This window comes from Anoplophora glabripennis, unplaced genomic scaffold (genome assembly GCF_000390285.2).
Source record: "Anoplophora glabripennis isolate ALB-LARVAE unplaced genomic scaffold, Agla_2.0 scaffold125, whole genome shotgun sequence".
NCBI lineage: Eukaryota > Metazoa > Arthropoda > Insecta > Coleoptera > Cerambycidae > Anoplophora > Anoplophora glabripennis.
The window spans coordinates 1-22,308 of NW_019416266.1; the positions used below are offsets into that span (position 1 = coordinate 1).

At 34.8% G+C, this 22,308-nt stretch overlaps 3 protein-coding genes across 3 annotated transcripts; all 3 read right to left on the reverse strand.

Moving 5' to 3' along the window:
• Positions 1 to 8: 8 nt before the first annotated feature.
• LOC108903517 (chymotrypsin-like) lies at positions 9 to 556 on the reverse strand (the record flags this gene model as incomplete). Its single annotated transcript, XM_018705737.1, has 3 exons — positions 500 to 556; positions 227 to 447; positions 9 to 147 (listed from the first exon to the last, which is right to left on the reverse strand). Coding segments are annotated over exons 1-3 (417 nt in total), but the record flags the coding sequence as incomplete, so codon positions are not given.
• Positions 557 to 1,928: 1,372 nt separating this feature from the next.
• Positions 1,929 to 3,141, reverse strand: LOC108903519 (brachyurin-like). The gene is made up of 4 exons (XM_018705739.1): positions 3,065 to 3,141; positions 2,774 to 2,994; positions 2,322 to 2,542; positions 1,929 to 2,259 (listed from the first exon to the last, which is right to left on the reverse strand). The coding sequence occupies exons 1-4, from the start codon at positions 3,113 to 3,115 to the stop codon at positions 1,931 to 1,933; spliced, it is 822 nt and encodes a 273-aa protein (XP_018561255.1). The 5' UTR covers positions 3,116 to 3,141; the 3' UTR covers positions 1,929 to 1,930.
• A 3,225-nt stretch (positions 3,142 to 6,366) lies between these two features.
• On the reverse strand, positions 6,367 to 11,620 carry LOC108903518 (transmembrane protease serine 9). The gene is made up of 8 exons (XM_018705738.1): positions 11,506 to 11,620; positions 10,940 to 11,163; positions 10,664 to 10,887; positions 10,194 to 10,510; positions 7,437 to 7,541; positions 7,163 to 7,386; positions 6,858 to 7,078; positions 6,367 to 6,738 (listed from the first exon to the last, which is right to left on the reverse strand). The coding sequence occupies exons 1-8, from the start codon at positions 11,560 to 11,562 to the stop codon at positions 6,410 to 6,412; spliced, it is 1,701 nt and encodes a 566-aa protein (XP_018561254.1). The 5' UTR covers positions 11,563 to 11,620; the 3' UTR covers positions 6,367 to 6,409.
• Between the last annotated feature and the right edge of the window lie 10,688 nt (positions 11,621 to 22,308).

Sequence of the window (22,308 nt, forward strand, 5' to 3'; positions counted from 1 at the left end):
TCCAATACGATGATTCCAATGTCGTTGTTGATTGTTGATTTGTCAAAGTTTTCGTGGAGGATGAAGGTCTTGCTTTTCAAGGTAATCCTGCAGTTATCAGGCTCTAGCAAATTGTGGGCACCCAGATACATGGTTGCTGTAACGGCGCTGAAATCAAAATTGTAAAAATGACTCTGTTTTTAACAATTGTTGAAACGGGTATTGGTTAGAAATCTTTTTGACTTACCCTTCTATGCAATGGGCAGCTGTCAGGATGTGTTTTGGAGAAATGAGGGATCCGCCACACAACGACGTCTTAGAATTGGTTGAGATGCTTAAGTAAGCTTGGAATGGAATGGAATGTGGAACAGCTTCTACGCCTTGGGTTATTCTTGATGACACATCCTCAGCAATTTGATCAATTAATGGATCCACATAGAGCCTGTTGAATTCTGCCTCAAAGTCACTCTATAACAAAACAATCAGTATAAAATACAATAAAAAGGAAAGATGTACTTGCCTCGGGTATAGCCCAAGCTGTTGCCAAGAAGAAGATGCACAAGACCGTCGCCTGCATGTTTGAGTATATCCAGCAAACTAAATAGACAGACATTGCTTCGCTTTTATATTTAGAGTACTATTTAATGAGTCAGATAAGGAGGGCTATTTTGAGTTTTTAGTCAAAAATGGGCATGATAATTGCCATCAATCATAGATCTGTTGATATGTCTGCGACATTTTGTATTTCTCAACAAATCTTTAGCTGATACCAAAAAATCTTTGAAGGTAGGATTAAAAATAATAATGGTTGTATTAACGTCATACGAGTTAAAAATATGTTAAACCTTTGAGTTTGCTTTTTTAAATAAACAATAAATATCTATTTAATTCTCTAATCTATATATTTACGTACAATAATAAATGATTAAAACTATTCCAAAGATTCCATGTACAATGAATCACAATGAATCATCATGAAAAAAAGCTAAATTGTTTCTTTTCGCAAAAATGCTATTTCCGAACATTTAGTAGCAATAAATCGAGTCCGAAGAATTGGAATACAATTTAGATATATTTTTTTACCTGATGATATTGCAGCAATCAACTACTGCTGGCTAATGCCCCAATCAGCATTGAATTATACATGCAATACCTAGCAGACAGCTGCGATCGTTCGTCAGCCGTAGCCACCCGACATATACATATTATTTGTTTCTATCAGCGACCTTTGGTGTCTTAACTACAGATATGGAGCTAGATTACTCCTTGATTGTCTCACCTACGGTATACTGATGAGATCTAAGAAATTCGCCCGACTGTTTACTAAATATTACTGGTTTATGTTAATACTGATTGGGGTATTGGTCCGTAGAGTAGTTAGTTCTTGCAACATCATCACTTTGAATATTGTTTTGCCTAGTAGCAGCACAGGTTTTGTTTTCCTAGTACCTTTGAAATAGCAGATCGCTCTCTGCCAGCTTGGCCATTTGAAGACCTAGACACTGAGCAGAAGTGACCATTTGTAGATGTAGCACTTACATCTCACTTATATTTCTTTTTAGTTGCCATTGAATACATACGTTAAAGGATCAGGAAACATTTGAAGAAACTATTAGGGAAAAGTAAAAGCAAAGCTATTTAGATAATAGTTGATAGCCTTAGTATTAGAGAAGGACAATTAAAGCTTTATACATTTTCTCGATTTTACTTAGAAATTTTGTAAATTAGATTTGCTTCATAGAAAGTTGATTGACTTCTTGAAGAAGATAAAAGTATCAAAATGAAAGACTAGTAAGGAATGTAGCAGCCTTAAAATTGATCTGGTAATAACATGTACTAAATGGTTTGCTCCAATGGAAAATCGAGGTAAAAATAAAGTAGTCGTAATGAAAACAACAGTACGAATAATAATAAATAAGTTTATTTTATCAGAGATTTATTTTATGACAAGTTATAAACTCAATCCGGTTTTCTCCTCAATCCAGTCCAGGAAGCTGGTAACTCTGGAGAAGCCAGAAGGATAACCAACAGCACAACCTGTAGCTCCGTAGGAAACGACACCGATCTGAACGTTGTCGTATACTAAAGGACCACCAGAATCTCCCTTGCAAGACCCCACTCCTCCAGTCCCAGAAATGCACAGCATAGAATCTATGACGATGGAATACACTTGCCTGCACTGCGTGTTACTAATAACCGTGCTGTTTACTTCCAGCAGGACCGCTGAGGTTGCCTGGTCACCAGCCACACGGCCCCATCCGCTTAGTTTCACATTTGCACCTAGAGATAGAACACTTTAATGGTACTCCCATAACCACCAAATAGTTTATACACCAACTTACCTACATAGTCTTCTGTTACATCACGAGAAGGCAAGCTTATAACCTTGATGTTTTCGTTGAGTTCCACTTCTGTTTCCAACTCAATCACTCCGATGTCATTGCTGATGTCTGACTTGTTGTAATTTTCGTGACGTATGAGGTGCCGACTTTGTACGATGACCCTGGTGGATTCGGTTTCATGAAGATTGTGACTACCCAAGTATACAGTTGCTGAGATGCCACTAAAACAAAAGAAAACTGTAGATTAAATGTACTATGCTCTTTTGTTAGTTACTATCAGTTTGATAAGCTACTTGGGTTAAAAGGTTCAAGAATTTGGTGTATAATAAAGAAATAGATGATTTGAATATAAGTCTTTTGAGGGAAAATATTGGTAACTAGGTATAAATTAGAATTTGGAAGTAATGAGATGGGAAAATGTTTCGTTATTGCATAAACGGTCTTAAGCTTACCCATCAACGCAATGGCCTGCAGTAAGGATATGCTTTGGAGATATTAAGGATCCACCACACAACCAACTCTTATTTGAACCCGAAACAATTAAGTAGGCCTGGTAGGGAATTGAATGAGGTGAAGCTTCTACTCCATTGGTTATCCTTGACGACAAATCTGGAGGAAGTTTGTTAAATGTTGGGTCAACAGACATAGCTTTAAACTCTGCCTCATCAAGATCCTATAGTGAAGAAGTATTAGGAATCGTTATTCGCATATTTGCAACACATGGAATTAATAATTTTACTTACCGCTGGCAAAGCCAACGCACCAGCAAGGAAGAACAGTACTACCACCTTCATACTTGGATACGTTCAGTGAAATAAAATTAATTAAAAATACCAGGTCCTTTTATATTTGCAATATTTCGAGTAGATAAGATTTTTCTATTTTGTAGTGTTATCAAAATATTCCAAGTATGTTTATTTATTAAGACGGCTGTGAAGTGGTTATCAATCAATTAATTAAAAGTTCGGTATGAGGATTACCAAATGGTTGAACAGTGTTAAGTCGATTTCTAAAAATACACTCTTCTGAGGGTATACGTCGTTCAAAATTTTGAGATTGGTTTCTCTTAAATATCTTATCTTCTTAATAATATCTTAATGCTTTTTGTCTATCTTCTTAATATCTTATTTTAAGGTAAAATCATCATTAGCACAAATTAACAGCCAACATTTTAACTCATCAAAAGAAATAACTTTTATTTGTTTACAATAAATATGGGGGTTGCAGCAGAGGATTGGCTGAGGTTAGGAAGTATGAGCAGTGGAAGCAGATGGATGATATGTCCCCCTGGGATCTTGGGTGAGTATTCAGGAGCAGGAATATACCTGAAAGAAGGTGGTATCCAGGAAAACTTTTTATTGGGTACCTATGTATACCACAGTATTAGCAGAGGTTTTCGCTATTTTGATGGTGACAAGTAAGGAGGGGGTAAGGGACTGTGTAGAAGAGAAAATTTTTATCCGTTCAGGAGTGTTGAGACGCCCTGGGGTTATGGGCCAGATGAAGAGAGGTTGGGTTCCGGTTCATATAGGTATCCCTGGCAACGAGAGGGCAGATCAGTTCGCTGGTCAATGACCTGAACCAGTACTCAGAATTACACAAGGTAGCATTAACGGGTCCTTAATAAATGGGCCTAACAAACATTAGGTCAAAATTGGAGGATGAACAGAGGATGTAGGCAGGTTCATAGCTTCATATATGGGCCTAGTAGATCTAAGACGAGACGGCTGCTGAGCCTTGAATTCATGTCTGAAATGTGGAGAAGGGGATACTCCTATCCATCTTTTGGGACATTTCACAGACTTCGGGAGGATATAAGGGGATGAAGTGAGGAACCTGCCATGGATTACAATCCAGGCGTTCGTCAAGGCATCAGGAAGGTTCGAGAAAGGTCAGAGTCAGACGAAAAGAGCCCACTTATGAGCTATTTGTCAGGCTGAGGCAGCCCACAACCTACTAATGCTGCTACTACTGCTTACGTAAACTTTTATTACCCGACATGGTTAGTTGAGTAAACAGAAATAATAATAAAAAATGGAAATTAGTGCTAATTAAAGCTCGTTAGCGTTATTTTAATGGGACAAAACTTTCTGTTTTCGAGAAAATGTAGTTGGCAAAACTTGTTCCTTTTAATGTATTAAGTACGTGGTTAAAAAGGTGTAGGACACCTTTCTTATCCAGTAACTGCTTTATTCTATAACCTAGAAAACTAAGTTGAGAAAAAGACCTTAGATTAAAATATTTTTATCTCGTAAGACACTACAGATATATTTTTTATTACTACGAAAATAAATCGTTAATCAAAAGCGTGGTATTAAGTGGATGTGCAAATATTAATATACTTACATTCATTATAATGTTATCCTCGACAAATGTTTCAAATGAATTGAACTGATAATGATTAGATCAGATTACTATTATCCGTCTATTCGTTTGTTTTTAATGAAACACGTTTCTCCTCTCATTCGTCTGCTGATGTAACAGATAAATAAAATTGCATTACATACAAACGCAATTTAAACATTTTTTATTCTTAACCGTTGTATATGAATGTATCAATACAGGATGTTATTTAAGTACGTTACCAAATTTCAAGGAGTGATTCTTAGAGTGATTCTAAGACAAAAAGTTTATATAAACATAGATCCGGTAAATTTTTTTTAAAAATGGTTATTTCGTAAACTTAATAATCCTCTAGCCGATTTTGTTGAAATTTGGTAGTGTAATTTATGGTAGAAAGGGGCTAATTTAGCCCTAACTAGATTAAAATTATTAAGTCCAGTGGCATCCTGGGGAGCACCTTAACTAATATTTTTGAAAAAAAAATGTCTCCACTGACTTTTTTAAAATTTTTATAATTTTTTCGCATTAAGCAACTAAAAATACAACTTTTTTGTTTCCTGAATTTTGTTGAAATTTGGCAGTGTTGTTTATGGTAGAAAGGGGCTAATTTACCCTGACCAGATTAAAAAATTTATTAAGTCCACTGTCAACCCTGGGGACACCTTAACCAATATTTTTGAAAAAAAAATTTTTCTCCACTGACTTTTTTAAAATTTTTATAATTTTTTTCGCATTAAGCAACTAAAAATACAACTTTTTTGTCTCTTTAATTTTTTCATATCTTGCTTCCTTTTTGGAGAAAAAAAAATAAAAATCTTTTTATTGCATGGACAACAAAAAAATATATATTAATTAATAAGGCACAAAATTTTTTTTACCTAATATTAATTTTTATAACAATGTCTAAGACTAGAATAGACTATTGATATGGAAAAAATAACAATATTTTTTGATAGTTTTAATGTTTTATTATGTTGTCCCATTTAACGTTTGACCACGTATTTAAATAACACCCTTTATAATATAAATACGTACGGTATCCTGAGGGCACTTTAACCAATATTTTTGACAAAAAAAATGTGCGCCACTGACTTTTTAAAACTAATAAGGCACAAATATTTTATTTACCTAGCATTAATTTTTATAACAATGTCTAAAACTAGAATAAACTATTGATATATTCAAGAGACAAGTTATATTTTTAGTTGCTTAATGCGCAAAAAATTATAAAAGTTTTAAAAAAGTCCAGTGGCGCACTTTTTTTGCCAAAAATATTTGTTAAGGTGCTCCCCACGACGCCACTGATTCAATAATTTTAATCTAGTTAGGGCTAAGTTAGCCTCTTTCTACAACAAACAACAATGCCCAATTTCAACAAAATCGGCTAAAGGATTAATATTTTTAGGAAATAGCGGTTTTTTGAAAAAGTTTGACAGCTGTATCTTGAAAATGAAGTATTACCGGACCTATGTTTATATAAACTTTTCGTCTTAAAATCACTCGTTAATGTTTGGCCACGTACTTAAATAACACCCTGTATAATATATTACACTGTTGTGTAATAATAAATTTAATGATTCAGGAACTCAAATTTCCTAACACTAAATCGAATTTCAAAAAAGAGAAAAGTTTTTATTTTTTCTGTTCTGCCATTTTTTTAGGTTATCTTTATTTAAGTTAAGTTCTTGAGCAAAAATATATAAAAATATTAAAAGATTTTTATTTAATCAATACATTAATATAAGTTAAAATCTCAAGTCACTATTCTCCTCGATCCAGTCAAGGTAGCTGGTAACCCTAGTAAAGGCAGAGGGGTAACCAGGGAGACAACCTTTGGCCCCGTAGGAGACGATCCCGATGAGGGCGTTGTTATAAACCAAAGGACCACCAGAATCTCCACGGCAAGATCCTACCCCCCCAATTCCTGAGGTACACACATGGGAGTCAATGACGATGCTGTAGACGGAGCCACATTGGAGGTTACTGATCACAGTGCTGTTCACTTCCAGGAGTACCGGTGAAGTCTCTCCATCTCCAGATACCAGGCCCCAACCGCTCATTCTGGCATTTGCCCCTGGAAGAAAAAAGAAATAGATAGATTGCTTCGTTCTTCAATGCCTTAAAAGAAATAAATGTACCATGTACCAAGATAGAATGCATAGAAGAACTGAATTTTAACAATTTGTTGCATACCAACATAATCATCAGTTTCTCCACGTCGTGGCAAAGCTATTACATTGATTGACCCGTTCAGTTCCACAGGATCATCAAACACAATAAGTCCTATGTCATCGCTAATTTTATCTTCGTTGTAATCTTTGTGACGAATCAAATTCTTGGCTTCTACCAGAATTCTGGTTGGTTCTGACTGCTGAAGATTATGAGCACCAAGGTACACCGCTGCCGAAACGGCACTAAAACCAATAAATAGAAGCTAGAGGCACGTGTTAGAAGAAAAAAGGCGGTTGGTCTGGTGAAGTGTTTAAACTGATACTCACTCATCCACGCAGTGACCAGCTGTCAGCACAAGCGTTGGAGATATCAGAGAGCCTCCGCACAACCACCTGCTACCGGTGGAGCTTGTGATGATCAAATAAGCTTGGTAGGGAATCGAGTGTGGAGCAGCTTCTACTCCGTTGGTTATCCTTGGCAGTAGATCAATGGGAAGTTCGTCAACTGAAGGGTCGACGTACATCCTGTTGTACTGTACTTCATCTTGGCCCTAGATTTAAAAAAATAGTAAGGGTGGAAATGAAAATAATCCTTACGTACCTTGGGAAAAGCCCAAGCTGCTACAGAGAAGAAGATACACAGTACCGCTGCCTTCATGACTGAATTTATTGGAGAAACTAAGATGGTTTGCAAAAAATTGCGGTCCTTTTATATTTAGAACTGTGTTAGATGAGGTGAGATAAGAGATCAGTATTTCGAATTTTTTTATCGGTATATTACGCGTGTAAGATACGATAACTGTAATCAATCAATGGCAAAAAAAGTGTTTGGATTAATTAGAAGGTGATGACTCGCAATATATTCTACATTTTGTAAAAATTAAGTGTTGATTTGATTTTTGTTACTATATCTGTAGAGATGTACTGCTAATAGCCCAGTAAATGAAAAAAAAAAAAAAATGTAAAAAAATTCGTTTCAGATTGAAACTTGGTTTAATCGTTAGTTTAGGCAAAAAGAAATAAAATTTCCCAAAAAGTATCGGTTTAAAACAAGATCATTGTTTAAACAGCATTCTCCAACAGGAGTATTTGCTTTTGTTTATACTTATAGGTTTTCAAAAAACGCTTCAGTTGAGACCTACTAAATTAAAATCCATTAACAATTTAAATAATTGCAAAAAAACAGCGAAATTTGAATTTGATATAAATAGAAGAAAAGAGCATAAATCGTCTCTCAACTGCAGTAAAAGTTGTATTTTGTTACCCTTAAGAAACCCTGAACATTTGGTAAAAAAATATTTATTTGTTTACGAGCTTTTGCATTTGTTTATTAGAAATAGCATTTTTTTTCAATTGCAAAACTGCGGCTGTTAGCGTTATAATAAAGGGCCTTATGGGGGCTCATTTGTTTCGTCTTGACTTATATTTTCAAGATATGCAACTGGAAATTGTAATTTCATAGGCTAACCTCCACAAAAAGGCGTATAAACAAATAGTCCAATTTTTTTATAAGGTTTTTCGTTAATAACTTTGCGAAGAATGAATATTTTTTAAAGCCGCTTTTATATTCGTAATTCTGGTAATTTATCATGAATTTAAAAAAAAATTTTCTAGGATCATTTTTAGTCGAGATGGCGTTTTTTTTAAATTCGTAACTTATTTATTTATAAACAGTAAGACTTGAAATTCCGGGAATAAATCAATCAACCCTTATACTTCATAATAACGGTTGAAAATATCGAAAAAAATGCATTTTGTAGTAATTTTTAACCGTTTAAAAAACGTCCTCGAATACATTTTTACACCTGAAATTTGGTAGGGAAAATAAGACAGAAACGTTCAAAAGTGGAAATCGAGACATCAAATCTTAACTGCCCGAAGATTTTGCGATATCTCCGGTAATTGTGGACCAATTTTAACGGTTTTTTATAATCTGGGGTAGCGTATGAAAATAATAACAACTGCACAGTCCATTTGACAGGGTGATGATAGTCCTGGAGAGACGAAACGTTACATATAAAAATTGATTATGCCAGTCGACACAGGGCAAAAAATTGCCATGAGAAAGTGTTCTTTTTTCAGTATCACCTCAAACAAAGCTGAAATGAAACAAAAACGGATTTCCAAAATTTCGGTTTTATTCAAATATTTCGAAAACTAAACATGTTAGCCTTGATTTTTTAGAGGCATAATGTTGGCCCCATGATTATGCAATTTTGCCTCCATTTAAGCTACTTCGTATCTCTTACCGTTTAGCAGTCGTATTGAATGTGAGGAGTAACCTTAAAAACATGAGCCATTTCTCTATCTATGTAGAAAGACCGGACACATAAAAAACAATAAATTTGGTACAGGAAACAACGGTCTTTCAAATGAAACAAAAAAATAAAATAAAATAAAAGATGACCCACATTCCGATTTTTGATGCTGAAGATAGGGTAAAATTTGCATAAATTTTTTTTTGGCATTTTTGCCATCCTCTGCTTTCCTCCTAAATTTTTTAAATTAAGCGCACATAGAGACACTAATGTAGACTACTATTGGGAAAATTATTGCCTGATTTAAATTGCAGCATCTTTAAGTTGTGATTAAAGTATGGTCATTATTTCAGGAACTGATTTTTTTGCTCAACTTTGGCACCAATTTGCAATTTGGGTATGACTACAATTGCTTTTTTATTTGCACGACTGGATGTGGCACAAAAAGTTGTCCTATTCAGCTAAATTTCATCCCTCTTCGTTGATCCTAACTGAAAAAACAAGCAATCAAAGTAGGGGGATTTTGGAGCAGGCGCTTGATCATTGCAAGATGGTCCTCTAGACCAAAGCCTTGTGAACAAAAGCATATTAGAGTCTAATATTTTACCCGGTTTAGTTTAGGATCAAGGGCTATTTCTGTGCAAAATTTCACGAAGATGGTCGTCTAGGAGCATTGGGACAGTTGACATGAATGACCATTTTGTTCGTATAAAAATATAAAGAACCAAAGCATTGCATACAGAACGTAGGGCCACCTACAAAATATGGCAAAATTCTAATAAAATTTGAGTCCCACATCACGATAAGCTCCCATAGACCAAATTTGATCCAAATATCTACTATGTCAAAAAATATTGAGGAAAAACTATTTTTTTTCATCATTGACCCCTATTATTATTAACTTTTGCGTTAAAGTAAGTTGGGTTAGATCCGCCTAATTTGACTACAGAATCCTCCCATTACAGTATGGTCGCTTTGTTAAAAAACACCTTCCATATGGCGTTTCTCTTGTTAACAAGAGACATGGGTAAGGAAACAGCTTTAGGGAAATAAAATATTTATTGAGGTTGTCTGATGTAATCACATTAAACCTAAAATTTTATACCAGTGTTCTCTTCCAACCAGTCCAAGTATCTGTTAACCCTTGTGTATCCAGAGGGGTAATCCCCACTACAGCTACCAGATCCATAAGAAACGATGCCAATTTGAGTGTCACCAACAGTTAAGGGGCCACCAGAATCACCATCGCAGACAGCTTCGCCTTCATTTCCTAGTGTACACAGCTGGGTGTCTATAACGATGCTGTATATTTGCCTGCATTGGACGTTGCTCATAACCGAGACGTTCGCTTCTAGAAGAACCGAAGAAGGTTGTCCCCCTTCAGTGAGACCCCAACCACTCACAGTAGCGTTGTAACCTGAAAGAAGTCATTATTGTACAAGAAGAAGATTAAAACTATCGCATTTTTATCCTTGATTTGCTCTCAGTCTTCCAACAAGTACAAAATCAAAACCAAACTCGAATATTTCACTAATAATCATTACAATGGATAGGAAAATAAATAAATAACCTGTGTAGTCAGTATTAATATTGCTAGGGGCCAAAGCTATCACGTCGATGTATTCATTGAGCTCCACTGGTTCATCCAATACGACAAGACCAATGTCATTGCTGATGTCACTTTCATTGTAGTTGCTATGCACGATAAGATTTTTACTTTCCACTACAGTTTGGGTGGCTTCAGCTGTCCCTCCGACGTCGTGAGCACCAAGGTGTACTAGTGCTCCAGCAGCACTGAAATCAGAGTTTTGTAGAACACAGAGAACATAGCTTCATGCTTATTTACCCAGCTAAGCAATGAGCAGCTGTCAAAATGTGTCTTGGTGAGATGAGGGATCCACCACATTTCCATCCACCGATACCACTGGAGAGAACAATCAAGTAGGCCTGGTACGGCCTGGAGTGCGGCACAGCTTCTTTACCATTGATTATTCTTGGTATCACATCATTGGAAGGGTTTTCTATTAAGGGTTCGACGTACAAGTTTTTGAAAGGAAGGTTATGTTGGACCTACGATAACAAAAAATTTTATTGATCGGCGTTGAATTACACCCACATTATCTATTAAACAGCTAAGATCGTTCGTGAGGAGAACCACCAGACTTGGTTTTAACTATGAGGCATGGTCAGTGTTATTCAACTTCAATAGCACAAAGCAACAGTGTCATTAGTTTAAAACTTTGTTTAGCCTAGTGCGATTCTGGTCTTGCTTGCATACTACCCAAGATTAGCAGGTCACTCTCTGCCAGTTTGGTCGTAGCAGATACCATTAAAATGTAGCACACTTTGTATGCAATATGTCACCGATACATTAATGTCTAAAGACGGAAAAAAATCAATATCTGTACGTACCCTAGGTGAAGCTAATGCTGCAACGAAGAGAGTGATGTACACACACACTGTTTTCATATTGATATAAATCAGTTAAACTGACTGGGTTTCTGAAGGCTGCTAGGTTTTATATGTTACAATGTACCTAGATATATTTTAAGTACGTGTGACTAAAGTTTCCCTCTCAACGAACAAAGTTATCTGTAGTACCTGGTTTCTATATTTACTAGAGTAGTTGTATCTTGTTGAAACAAGGAAAATAACATCATCTGTTTCGGTAGCATCGTTAAGTGTTTTCTTGTAAGAAACTGATTTCGTTTTTAATAAAATTACATTCATTATATCTCTGTTTGCTATATTATATGCATTTAATGTTAAAAAAGAATTAATCATTAAATACCTAAAACTACGTTTAGTACTATGAAGTAGTTTTTAGTTAGATACAAGCATAGATAGAAAATTGATTTTGTAGTTACATTAAATGATATTTACTTCTCTCGTACAGATATATAATTATGATTGAGTATTGTCATAATATACCGCTAGAGATTATGCATTAAACAATTTTCATTTCTAGTCACCGCTTCCTCAAACGCGCTTTGCGAATTTTGTACAAATCTATTTGGCCCTAATGTGTAGTCTCTCAAGAACAGGATATATTTGCTTTGCTAAGTGATGTTTGCCTTTAATTAATGTGGATAAATAATATATTTAAACTAAGAGTTCACATTGAACAATCTGCCGATTCAGCAGATAGTGGTGGAGGTTTATGGAGACGATGGTAGCGACTTATTATGGTGGCGACACACACTGTTTGACATCCTACCATTCAATGTTGGTTTAGGAAAATTTAATTCAACATTTAAACTTGTTTCACTTTAATATCTCGATATAAGAAATGAGTTCTAAGATATTTACTTATTTCAATTACAAAAAAAAAACATTTAAAAGTTGACGTTGGACGAGGTGAAACAATTTAAAACTTACTTAAACATTAAAGAACAAACTGATTCAAAAAATAGTTTTTTAAATAAATCAAGCCGACTGCTTATTGAATATATCGATATTAATCTCAACATATGTATGACAGTGATACTTGAGCGAATTAAATTTCATGTCAAACTGATCATGTCAGTTATACTTTAACGTTTTTCATTTGTCAATCAGTCGTGACAAATTCCATCTTTTTATGAATGCTTGTAATATAATGAAAATCTGGTGCAAAGAGGTTATGGTTACTTTACTTTGTTGCCTACCGCAGACCGTCGCTACCATCTAGCGATCGCACCCAAAACTTTACATGCAGGATCGCCCGCTTAGTAAATTTCACCTAACTGAATGCGCTGTGGTTCTCAGTTACATCATAAGCAAGGTATTTGATAAACTCTTTGTGTGTATCTCGACGATTTTATTAAAGCTTGCATCTAGTTAAAGCCATAGCTGCCATACGAGACTTATGAGCCCGAGCTGTCTAATATTGCATTTAATGCAAATAGATAGGAGCGATGTAATGAGGATACGTATACCCGTAACATGATGAAAAATGGTTATTTTAACTCAATATGACAGGATGGGTGATCAATAAGGCTTCATTTAAAGTTAATTTAGTTCGAGGGTTGTAAGACAGTAAAGATTGTTGTTTTTTCGTTTACGAATAAAGAGAATAGAATATTTAATATTTTCAATCACAATTTATGTATAATGAATGTTCAAAATGTCTGCCTTCGTTCTGTATACATAGATTTACAACGGTTTACATATATAGAATAATAAACATAATAATCTAAGTCTGGAGATCTTGGAGGCCATAAGCGATCGTCATAAAATTCTCTTAGGAACTCCAGAGTTGTGTTAGGTGTGTGTGCTGCTGCCCCATCTTGTTGTCAGTAACTATTGTGCAATTCGTCATCAAGTAGCATTTAAAAATGTCTGCAAAATGTTTTGTCGGTCGGAAATCTAAGAAAACGGAAAGTAATTTTGATCAAATGAAAGTAAATTTTAATATGTTTGGTAACATTTACGTGTGACGTCAGCTTCAATCATTCTGGATCGCTCAGTACAAGTAAAAAAATTTTTGTTCTACTGAAATCGTTTTATTGAAAAAGACCTAAAACACAACAAGTTGGGAACCATGAACTAAACGTACAAAGTAGACTGTATTTATTCGAGAGAACTTGGTATTGCAGAAGGTTAAGCGGACAAATCATTGCCAAGCAAAAAAAATCGGTTCTGCCGGTAATCTGGCTGCGCACTAACCCCAGGAGTTATCGAACATTAAGAAAGATTCAGCGTCTGTGCCGAACCCGACGTTTTACGCGTTGTAAATATGAATTAAGAAGACATAAAGACCCAATAACAGAGCCCGCTGCATATCATTAAGAGGCAAGGCCGTAATAATATACACAATTTACGACTTTTGATCGCGGATTTTACGGTTAAATCACCTGTTCGGGTCCTATTAAGTCCAATTTGTATTCTGGATGGGGAATAAAAGCTCAAATGAAATAAAAATAATACCAAATGGTTTATAAGGGGACACTTCAAAATTTTCTCACACCGAAGTTTTGTTTTAGCATATATTGTTAGTTCTCTAATTTTTATTCTATTGTCAAGGTCATTGAGATTCAAAAAAAAATCTGAAAAATATTATTAGATAATAACAATGTTCTTCGTTACCAGAAATCTAGGAATATAAAATATATTTAATCTCACAGGCAACATTCCTAATTGTTGATATTGCCGGACACAACTACTCTATGGGCTACATGCCATTGAATTATACCAACAATATCTAACAGGTGTGTTGAGTAAAATGTAATTTTAAAACCTCAACATTGCAAGGAGCCATCTTTTTAGAACTGCTGATTTTCATAGAAGATGTTCGATGTACTCACCATTTGCTTGCACACAAGCTTCAGCGCGACGTATCCAATTCGCTCGCACACGTTGCAACATTGCCACGTCCTCTCAAATCGTATTAGAAGCTTCGGCAATGCGATGGATTTTCGATAGTGCAGTGGTGAGTGTTTAGAACGTTACATACACTATTTCGACTGAAACATGCTTCATCTGTAACAAGTATTTGCGGTGTAAATTGAGGATTTCTTGCATGTTCGCAAAAACCTCGACGTAGTGGAAAACCCTCAGGAGTAAGCACTTGAACACGTTGAATATGAAATGGGTACAACTGAGCTTCTGGTAATGTTCGCCACACAACAGGATGCGAAATATTTACTTGCTATGCGATATTTCTGGTGCTACGATGCGGATTTTCTTCTGTGCCATTCTTAAAAACAACTTGGAATTATGGCTATTAAATGTACTCACGAAAAACAGCACAGCAATCACTACAACAATGTATTACAAACTGACTTTCGAATAGAGTCCGGCTTCATAAGGAATCTACAAACTCGTAAAAAGTGTTACAGAATTTTGCCGCGGTAAAATACATGTACTTCAGCTGTTCCAAAACAGTTTTAAACAAATTTTTAATTAGCTTTTTTCTCTATGACCTTAAACTTCCGATACAAATTTGTGTCATCAGTTAAATCAGTTTTTGCTCCTTTTTCACCCCATTAAATTTTTGACATAAGTTCACTAACACCCTGTATATAGTAAGAAAACAAAAGTTTTTTCTAGAAAATTTCGTGGTGTTTTAAATCGCAATCTGATTAGAAACTAGTGAGAAATTTTATTGGCATGTTCATGATTGTGTAAATGGAGTACAGAAAAAAATTGATATCCCCCGTATCTTGGTCGACGGTTCTTCAGCTCTCGACATGGAGCCCTGTTATTCCCGGAGAATTCGAATTTTATCATCCTTGACAAAAAGCAGCCGCCAGGATTGTGGATGTATATTAAAGTCTATTCGAGTAGAGTTGCATTCATAAAAACTCTAAATATGTGTCTGGACTTCGGAAAAAAATAACTGCGCTCTAGTGTTGCGAAGGATTTTACTGTTTCTTGATGTGACTTAAGCCTTTAAGAAGTATTTTTATTAAGTATTGTTTTTCAGAGTGCATTATAAAGTGGGACGTAATTTTAGTTCATCACATTAAATTATAGCTCCTTTACAACACCCATTTCAATCAAACTTAATTTCTAATAATTCCTATTAATACCATTGTCATTTTATTTTACTAACATCCAAGGAACCTCGGATATCGAAGAGAACACGCTTTGTATTGTTTAAAGCAATTCTTCAGAGGGTATTTTTGCTTCTACTATTTTTTGGGTTCTGTATGCACTGTAAAAAGAATTTTGCTCAATAATATATCAATTTATGTTCACACCCGTTTGAGCGAAATATTTACTCTATTAGTATGAGTACAACTAAAATTTTATGAGTGAAACTATTGCAACAGAAGTTATCGAATTTGACTCACATCCGTGTTTCTGCTAACTATCAAGCGAGTGACTTTTGAATCTATTCTGAATATATAAAAGCAATTAAGAGTCGACTTTTTCTCTAAATTTAACTATTGTTGAGTAATTTTTTACTCAGACTTGATTTATATTCTCTTTAAATTTTAATTTAAATATCATTGTATTAAAGTCATAAACTTCTAAGCTGCCACAGTGGTTTCTACACAGATCTACTTTAGACACGATATTTTAGGTCTCGATTAAACGAATTGGTTAATTGATCGGACGAATAGGTTGCCATAACCTATATTGTACGTTACAGATACGTAAGTAATTTAACTATCCGTTTATTTAAACAAATATTAATCGAGATTCAATATATTATTGCTTTTAATTATTGTAATCAAACCACTGCATTCAAACACAATTGTTAACCGGACAAACGGATATTTTTGTTCAGCACTACACACCGTACACCATGCTACGAGATGACCCAATGGGGACGAAGAGAATAGACAAAGACAACACACGACATCCATAGAATGGAGTGGTGTTACTCAAGAATGAGGACATTTACTCCGATTTAGCTACAAGTGCACCAAATACGAGTTTATCTGCAGAACTCATTTAACGGGTACCTATATTTGAGTGAAAGTACTCAGTTTTAGTTTAAATATTATTACAATTGAATAAAATTATCAAAATGCTCAATATTGAGTACCGTATCTTTATTGCTTTTACTCACACTGATTTGTTACACTGTACTGCTATAAGAGTACAATGTTTGACCATTTTTGAAAAGTACTTTATTATTTTCATTAAATTGCTTTGATAATGGAACAATTATAATATCAGTTTATTTAGGTTTTGCTTGTAGGTGCTGTAAAATTGGCTCTGAATACTAGTTGAATCTATTTGAGGCTAAATAAATTTCAGCACCTTTGCCTTTCCTAATATTTCTTGATTTTATATACGGATATACCACTAGCTGTATTATTTAGTTTATGATTACTGGCACATATAACTTTTTGTAACATATTTAGTTGGTACTACTGACTATATCTTAATTGTACCTCCAATTCCTGGAGCTAAACTGAACACTGGATCATTTGCCTATTTGGAAGGAACAAAAGTAAATCCAATTAACACTTTTATCAACTGCCAAAAGTGTCCTGTCAAAATATCACCTCAAAGGTAGACTAAATAATTTCCTTAATCCTAAATTGCTTCCCATCCACATCTTGGATTTCTACAAACCCTTCACAAAGGCTTACATACATGACTGTTAGGCAACCAACAATGCACGATTGACACTGTCAGTTAAAAATCCCTTAGTGAATTGGTAAGATGCCCTAGTTAAATAAAGTTGTTTCTGAAATTGATTAACGTGAATTGTTGATATTAAACTTAATACATACAATTTAGTATTATATTCTTGCAGCAAATACTTTTGTTTTTTACATTGAAATGCTTTTAACATTATTAAAATAAGAAAACTATCAAACTTTACTTGTCAATGAACAAAATGCAAATTTTCGCTATGAAAACAATGAGAACACAATATGAACTGATAATAATTTGTTTTTATTTTATTATTTTATCTCATGTTGTGTTTTATCGTAATCTTAATCTTATTGTTTTCGTAATTTTTAAATTTATCAAAATTTAATTGCCAACGCCAAGGAGCTAAAGTAGCAGTTTCAAACAAAATTACTTGTCACGTGTGAAGGCTTTGTATTGTATCATTTTACATTTTAAAGCATCAATTGCTTTAAGCGCTTGCAAACTGTACCCGTTCACCTCATGTGTACCTCCCTTAACGTCATAGCCGTGATCCTTTAAGTTCTGTGACGGCGACGAGCGATCTATGATAGGAATTTATATATTATACATACCGGTCGCTCGTACACGTTCAATTACAGAACGTTAAACACTCAAAGCTACGTCTCAGCCGGTAATTACTAATCCTTGGGAGCAGCTTTCAAATTCATTAATAAGTCATCGACGTTCGCGATACACCTTTGCCCTATATTTGATCAGGCTGATTATGCCGATGACAATTACAGGGTGAAGAGCTTTTTTAAAAATTCTACAAGAAAATAATAAAATAAAATTCCTGTTTTGCATTCGTGTTTTAGTGATTTTATGTGATCAGAATGATGCAAAGATTCAACTGTCAAATTAATTTATAGAACAAGTTATGAAAATTCCTAGTGTAACTTGCGGGGTTATTTCTTTAATTATCTATCTACCGTTATGACCAATATCATAACGAGTCTGGATTTCAAAGAGTTTACTATTTAATTCTCGAAAGGGAGTTTATAATAATTATCATTATACTTTAATTAATACGTGGGAACTTAGAAATGTTGTATGTTCAGAGAATGAATTTCAAGCACTTACCATTCATTGCTTACGTAGAATCTAAGTAACTACCTACCAGTAACTGGCTGTACAAGGTGACACTGAGGTGGGAGAAACAAAGGAAACACCAAAACTTCCAGGAAGAGTTTTAATAACAATAAACAAAACAAACAAACAACTAGCCCGAGACTCTAAAACTAAGTCGACTGCTCAATTTGGAACCTAAGGAAGAACTCATTTTCTAGATCTTTCCTAAATTCGACACCTCGCTTCGACACGCCCATTTCTTGGGTCCAGAAGTTTCTGTTCTTATCTTATTGGCGGGAACCCTGAATGTCGGGACGCTTTGGCATAACTATGCCATGTTAATAATTACCTAATTGACTGGATTTATATTTATATACATGATTCTGTGACTAGGCTTACAAACAACCCTATACCTTCCTCTTGTGACTCCGCATAGCAATACGGGACGGATTAGCCATCTCATTTAATATATTCTTAAGAGCTTGGAAAATCCGTCTAAAAACCAGCTATTTTACTTTCTTTTCCTCACAACATTCTAACAACTTATTCTTGGAATTCCTACGTTCTTTGGAATGCATTTCGCGCGTTATTACAAATAGGGGTTTCTTCGTTCTGGCCCAAACTACGCTGGCGCCTCCCGGACGCAACAGATGACTGTCATGTGGCCCCGACTCTAAGTGTACTTGTTCAAAAAATATTACTAAATTTCTCCGAAGGACGACGCCATACCTACTTGAGGGCCATTAACTTTCCGATAATTTGTGTTGACTGAAATATTTTACTTTTTGGCCCATCCGTTCCCAGAACTAACAAATAAATTACTACGCGTCTCGGCTTTTGTTACACTAGTAAATTTTCGTATGGACCTGACGGTATACCAATTTTTCTACTGAAGCAATGCATTTTTATCTTGGCTAAACCGTTACATAGTATTTTCAATTGGTTTATAAATACTGGCACATGCCCTTCTCTCTGAAAACAAAGTTATCTCGAACCTATTTTTAAAACTGGTAAAAGAGAAAATGTGGAGAACTATAGAACCGTTTATTTCTGAACTATAGAACCGTTTAGTCTGAAATACCAAAATTACTTGAATGCTTAATAACAAAGTTTATATCATGGGACTGCAAAAATTTAATCGTTGATCAGCAGCATGGTTTCTCCCGAAATAAATATACATCTACTAATCTTGCTGTTTATAGTAATTATGTTATCAGATCATTAGAAAATAAAGTTCATGTCGACTCCGTTTACACAGATTTCTTTAAAGCCTTTGATATAGTCAGTCATGGGATACTTATTGCAAAACTTAAAGTAATGGGTTTTAATGGGAATATTTTGCAATGGATTAATAGTTATGTAAAATAAAGAGTGCATTTTGTTAAATATTGAGATTTAATGGCTTCTACTACCAATGTTACGTCTGGGGTCCCTCAGGGCTCCCATATAGGCCCAATTCATTTTAATTTATTTGTGAATGACATTTTTAATGTTTGCTGATGATTTGAAAGTATTTAGAACTGTTAAAGATTCATCATCATCAATTCTTCAAAAAGATTTGAATAATTTAGTCACTTGGTGTAACCTTAATGCCTTACATTTAAATTTAAAAAATGCTTCAAGATAACTTTCACGTTGTTAATCAAGTGAGGGACCTTGGTGTTATTTTTGATCGCAAAGTGTCCTATTGTACAGTACTGAGAATACTGTTTCAAAATCTTTAAAGATGCTGGGATTTGTTCATCGTACTGGGATTGACTTCTCAGTTGTTCATAGTCTTAAAATATTGTATTAGTCTTTAGTCAGGTCCATTTTAGAATATTGTTGTATTATCTGGTGTTCGAAGTATAATACTCATATTAATTTGATGAAAAAAAAATAATTTGTTAGAATCAACTTAATATCTTTACCGTAGAGCGTAGAGAGAACTTTCGTGTATTTTACGCATTCATCGAAACAGAGGAAGCAAGAGAACATCCATAAAGATCCACAAACACAATCAGACGCGGTATATTCACAACATCGCCTCGCTCACTTTTTCCCATTCAGGGGTACGACAGGTGCACCAACCTCGCGATAATAGCGACATCTCACAGCATTTAAACAATAAAAGCAATTTTTAACGTCGCCGTTACGTGCGCTGATGAATAGAACGACACGAATAAGGATAAAGAAGTCATTTGGGCTCGCAGCGTGCCCCTAATGACGTCCCCATTGTTATTTAGATCAGAGGAGACCGAATAAAGTCGCCATAAAAATAAACTTCATTTGTTACTTCTCGGGTGCAGATGACAATCGACAACGGCGTATCTCGACCACACAGAGCACTTGATTAACTGTTATCTTGACTCGCGACGGTATATTCGACTGTGATAGATAGGGCGATTCAGGAACGGTTGGGGATTTAATTTATAGATGATATCGCGAGGAAATATACAGCCCCGGTTTTAAATCTCAAGAATGTGAGAGTGCAGTAGTCAGCAAGAATAAATACGAAGCCTTAGCTGGATGTTGTTGATTACCATTCAAATGTGTGTGAAAAGTTAAAAATTTGTATAAACTAATTTGATTTACACACTGGAGGAAAGATCTTGCTTGAAACTAGCACTTCTAGGAAAGAAACAGTTTTCCTAGAAATAAATATTACTACAACACTTAAAGTACATGTGGAGTAGAACAGCGTGAGCCATTACTGTGCATAGAAAATGATCGCAACTAACGAAAAGTGGCGGACTCGTTTGTGATATTTAAAATCACTTACTTGTACCTCTGTTATAACGTAATACAAAAAAAAGGGGCCGCGCGAACTTCTAGCCGATTTAATACAGAAAATCTGTTAACGAAAGTTATAAATCATAGTGAGCCGTGGGTTTACCGGCCGACTAGATGGGCATACATAGGCAAGGCAGGCTGTCACATGCAAATGGTCAATGTTATAGTTTGGTAGCGGGGCTGACTTATGTTCGTGTATTTTTTTTATGGGCCAGATGGTTTATTTGGTAAATTGCGGCTTTTTTTTTTATTAGTGAGCTTTTCAATTTAAACAGACAAGGCAGCCATTGGGACACATAAATCCAGCGAATGGATAGCCTGTTCCGAGTTAGAAATAAAGGACGATAATGGTGCTATGAATTGACTTGTACATTTACAGAAAGAAATATTTACAGAAAAGTAAAAAATATTGGAGAATATCATCGATTAGAAGCTTATTTGAAGCAAATATTGAAAGGATATATTCTAAAAAAATCTAAAATATTGACAAGAGTTCATATTTTGAAATTTATTAGAGAAGCATCAAGTCATATATATCTTTTGGAAAAGGTAAAATAGGAAATAACTGGCTATATTATTGCATGAGCTTAATAGGTTTTTTTTATTATAGGTTGTTTTAGTAATGGGTGTTTTTGGAGGATTAAGAAGAGATGGGTTGGTAAAGCTCTCGATAGATGATATAGATGACAAAGGAATCGTTGTTGTAGTAAAAATTAACGATACAAAGAAATGAATGCACGCTCTGCAAATGTATCGACAGTATATATCTTTTCGTCTAAAAGAAATTAAAGAACGGCTGTTTTTTTCTGACATATCGAAATGGTCGATGTACTGCGCATTAGGCAAAAATACATTCGGTAGCATACCGATCAAGATTGCAAAATATCTCGGCTACGAAGATACTAAAATGTACACAGGTCACTGTTTGCGTCGTACATCGGCAACTCTTTTCATAGATTCAGGTGCAAATATGATAACATTGAAAAGACATGGAAAATGGGAGAGTGATACTGTTTCATGAGGATATGTAGAACGAAACGTCCAAGAATAAATTATATCGTTTAATAGCAGTCGAAAGAACTAGTGATTACAATTTTTCTGAATTGATTGTGAGGAAAAATGAACAACATTTATTCGATGGCAAAGCAAATTTAGGTAGTTTTTCTGGTGTAGCTGTTAAAGATTCCTTCTCAAATTGTACTTTCCTCTTTAAAGATGGTTGTAAATCATTTTTTTTTAATTTAAAGCAATATTAATGTTAATAAACTCTGTACTTTCATTTGTCTGCTCCATTTA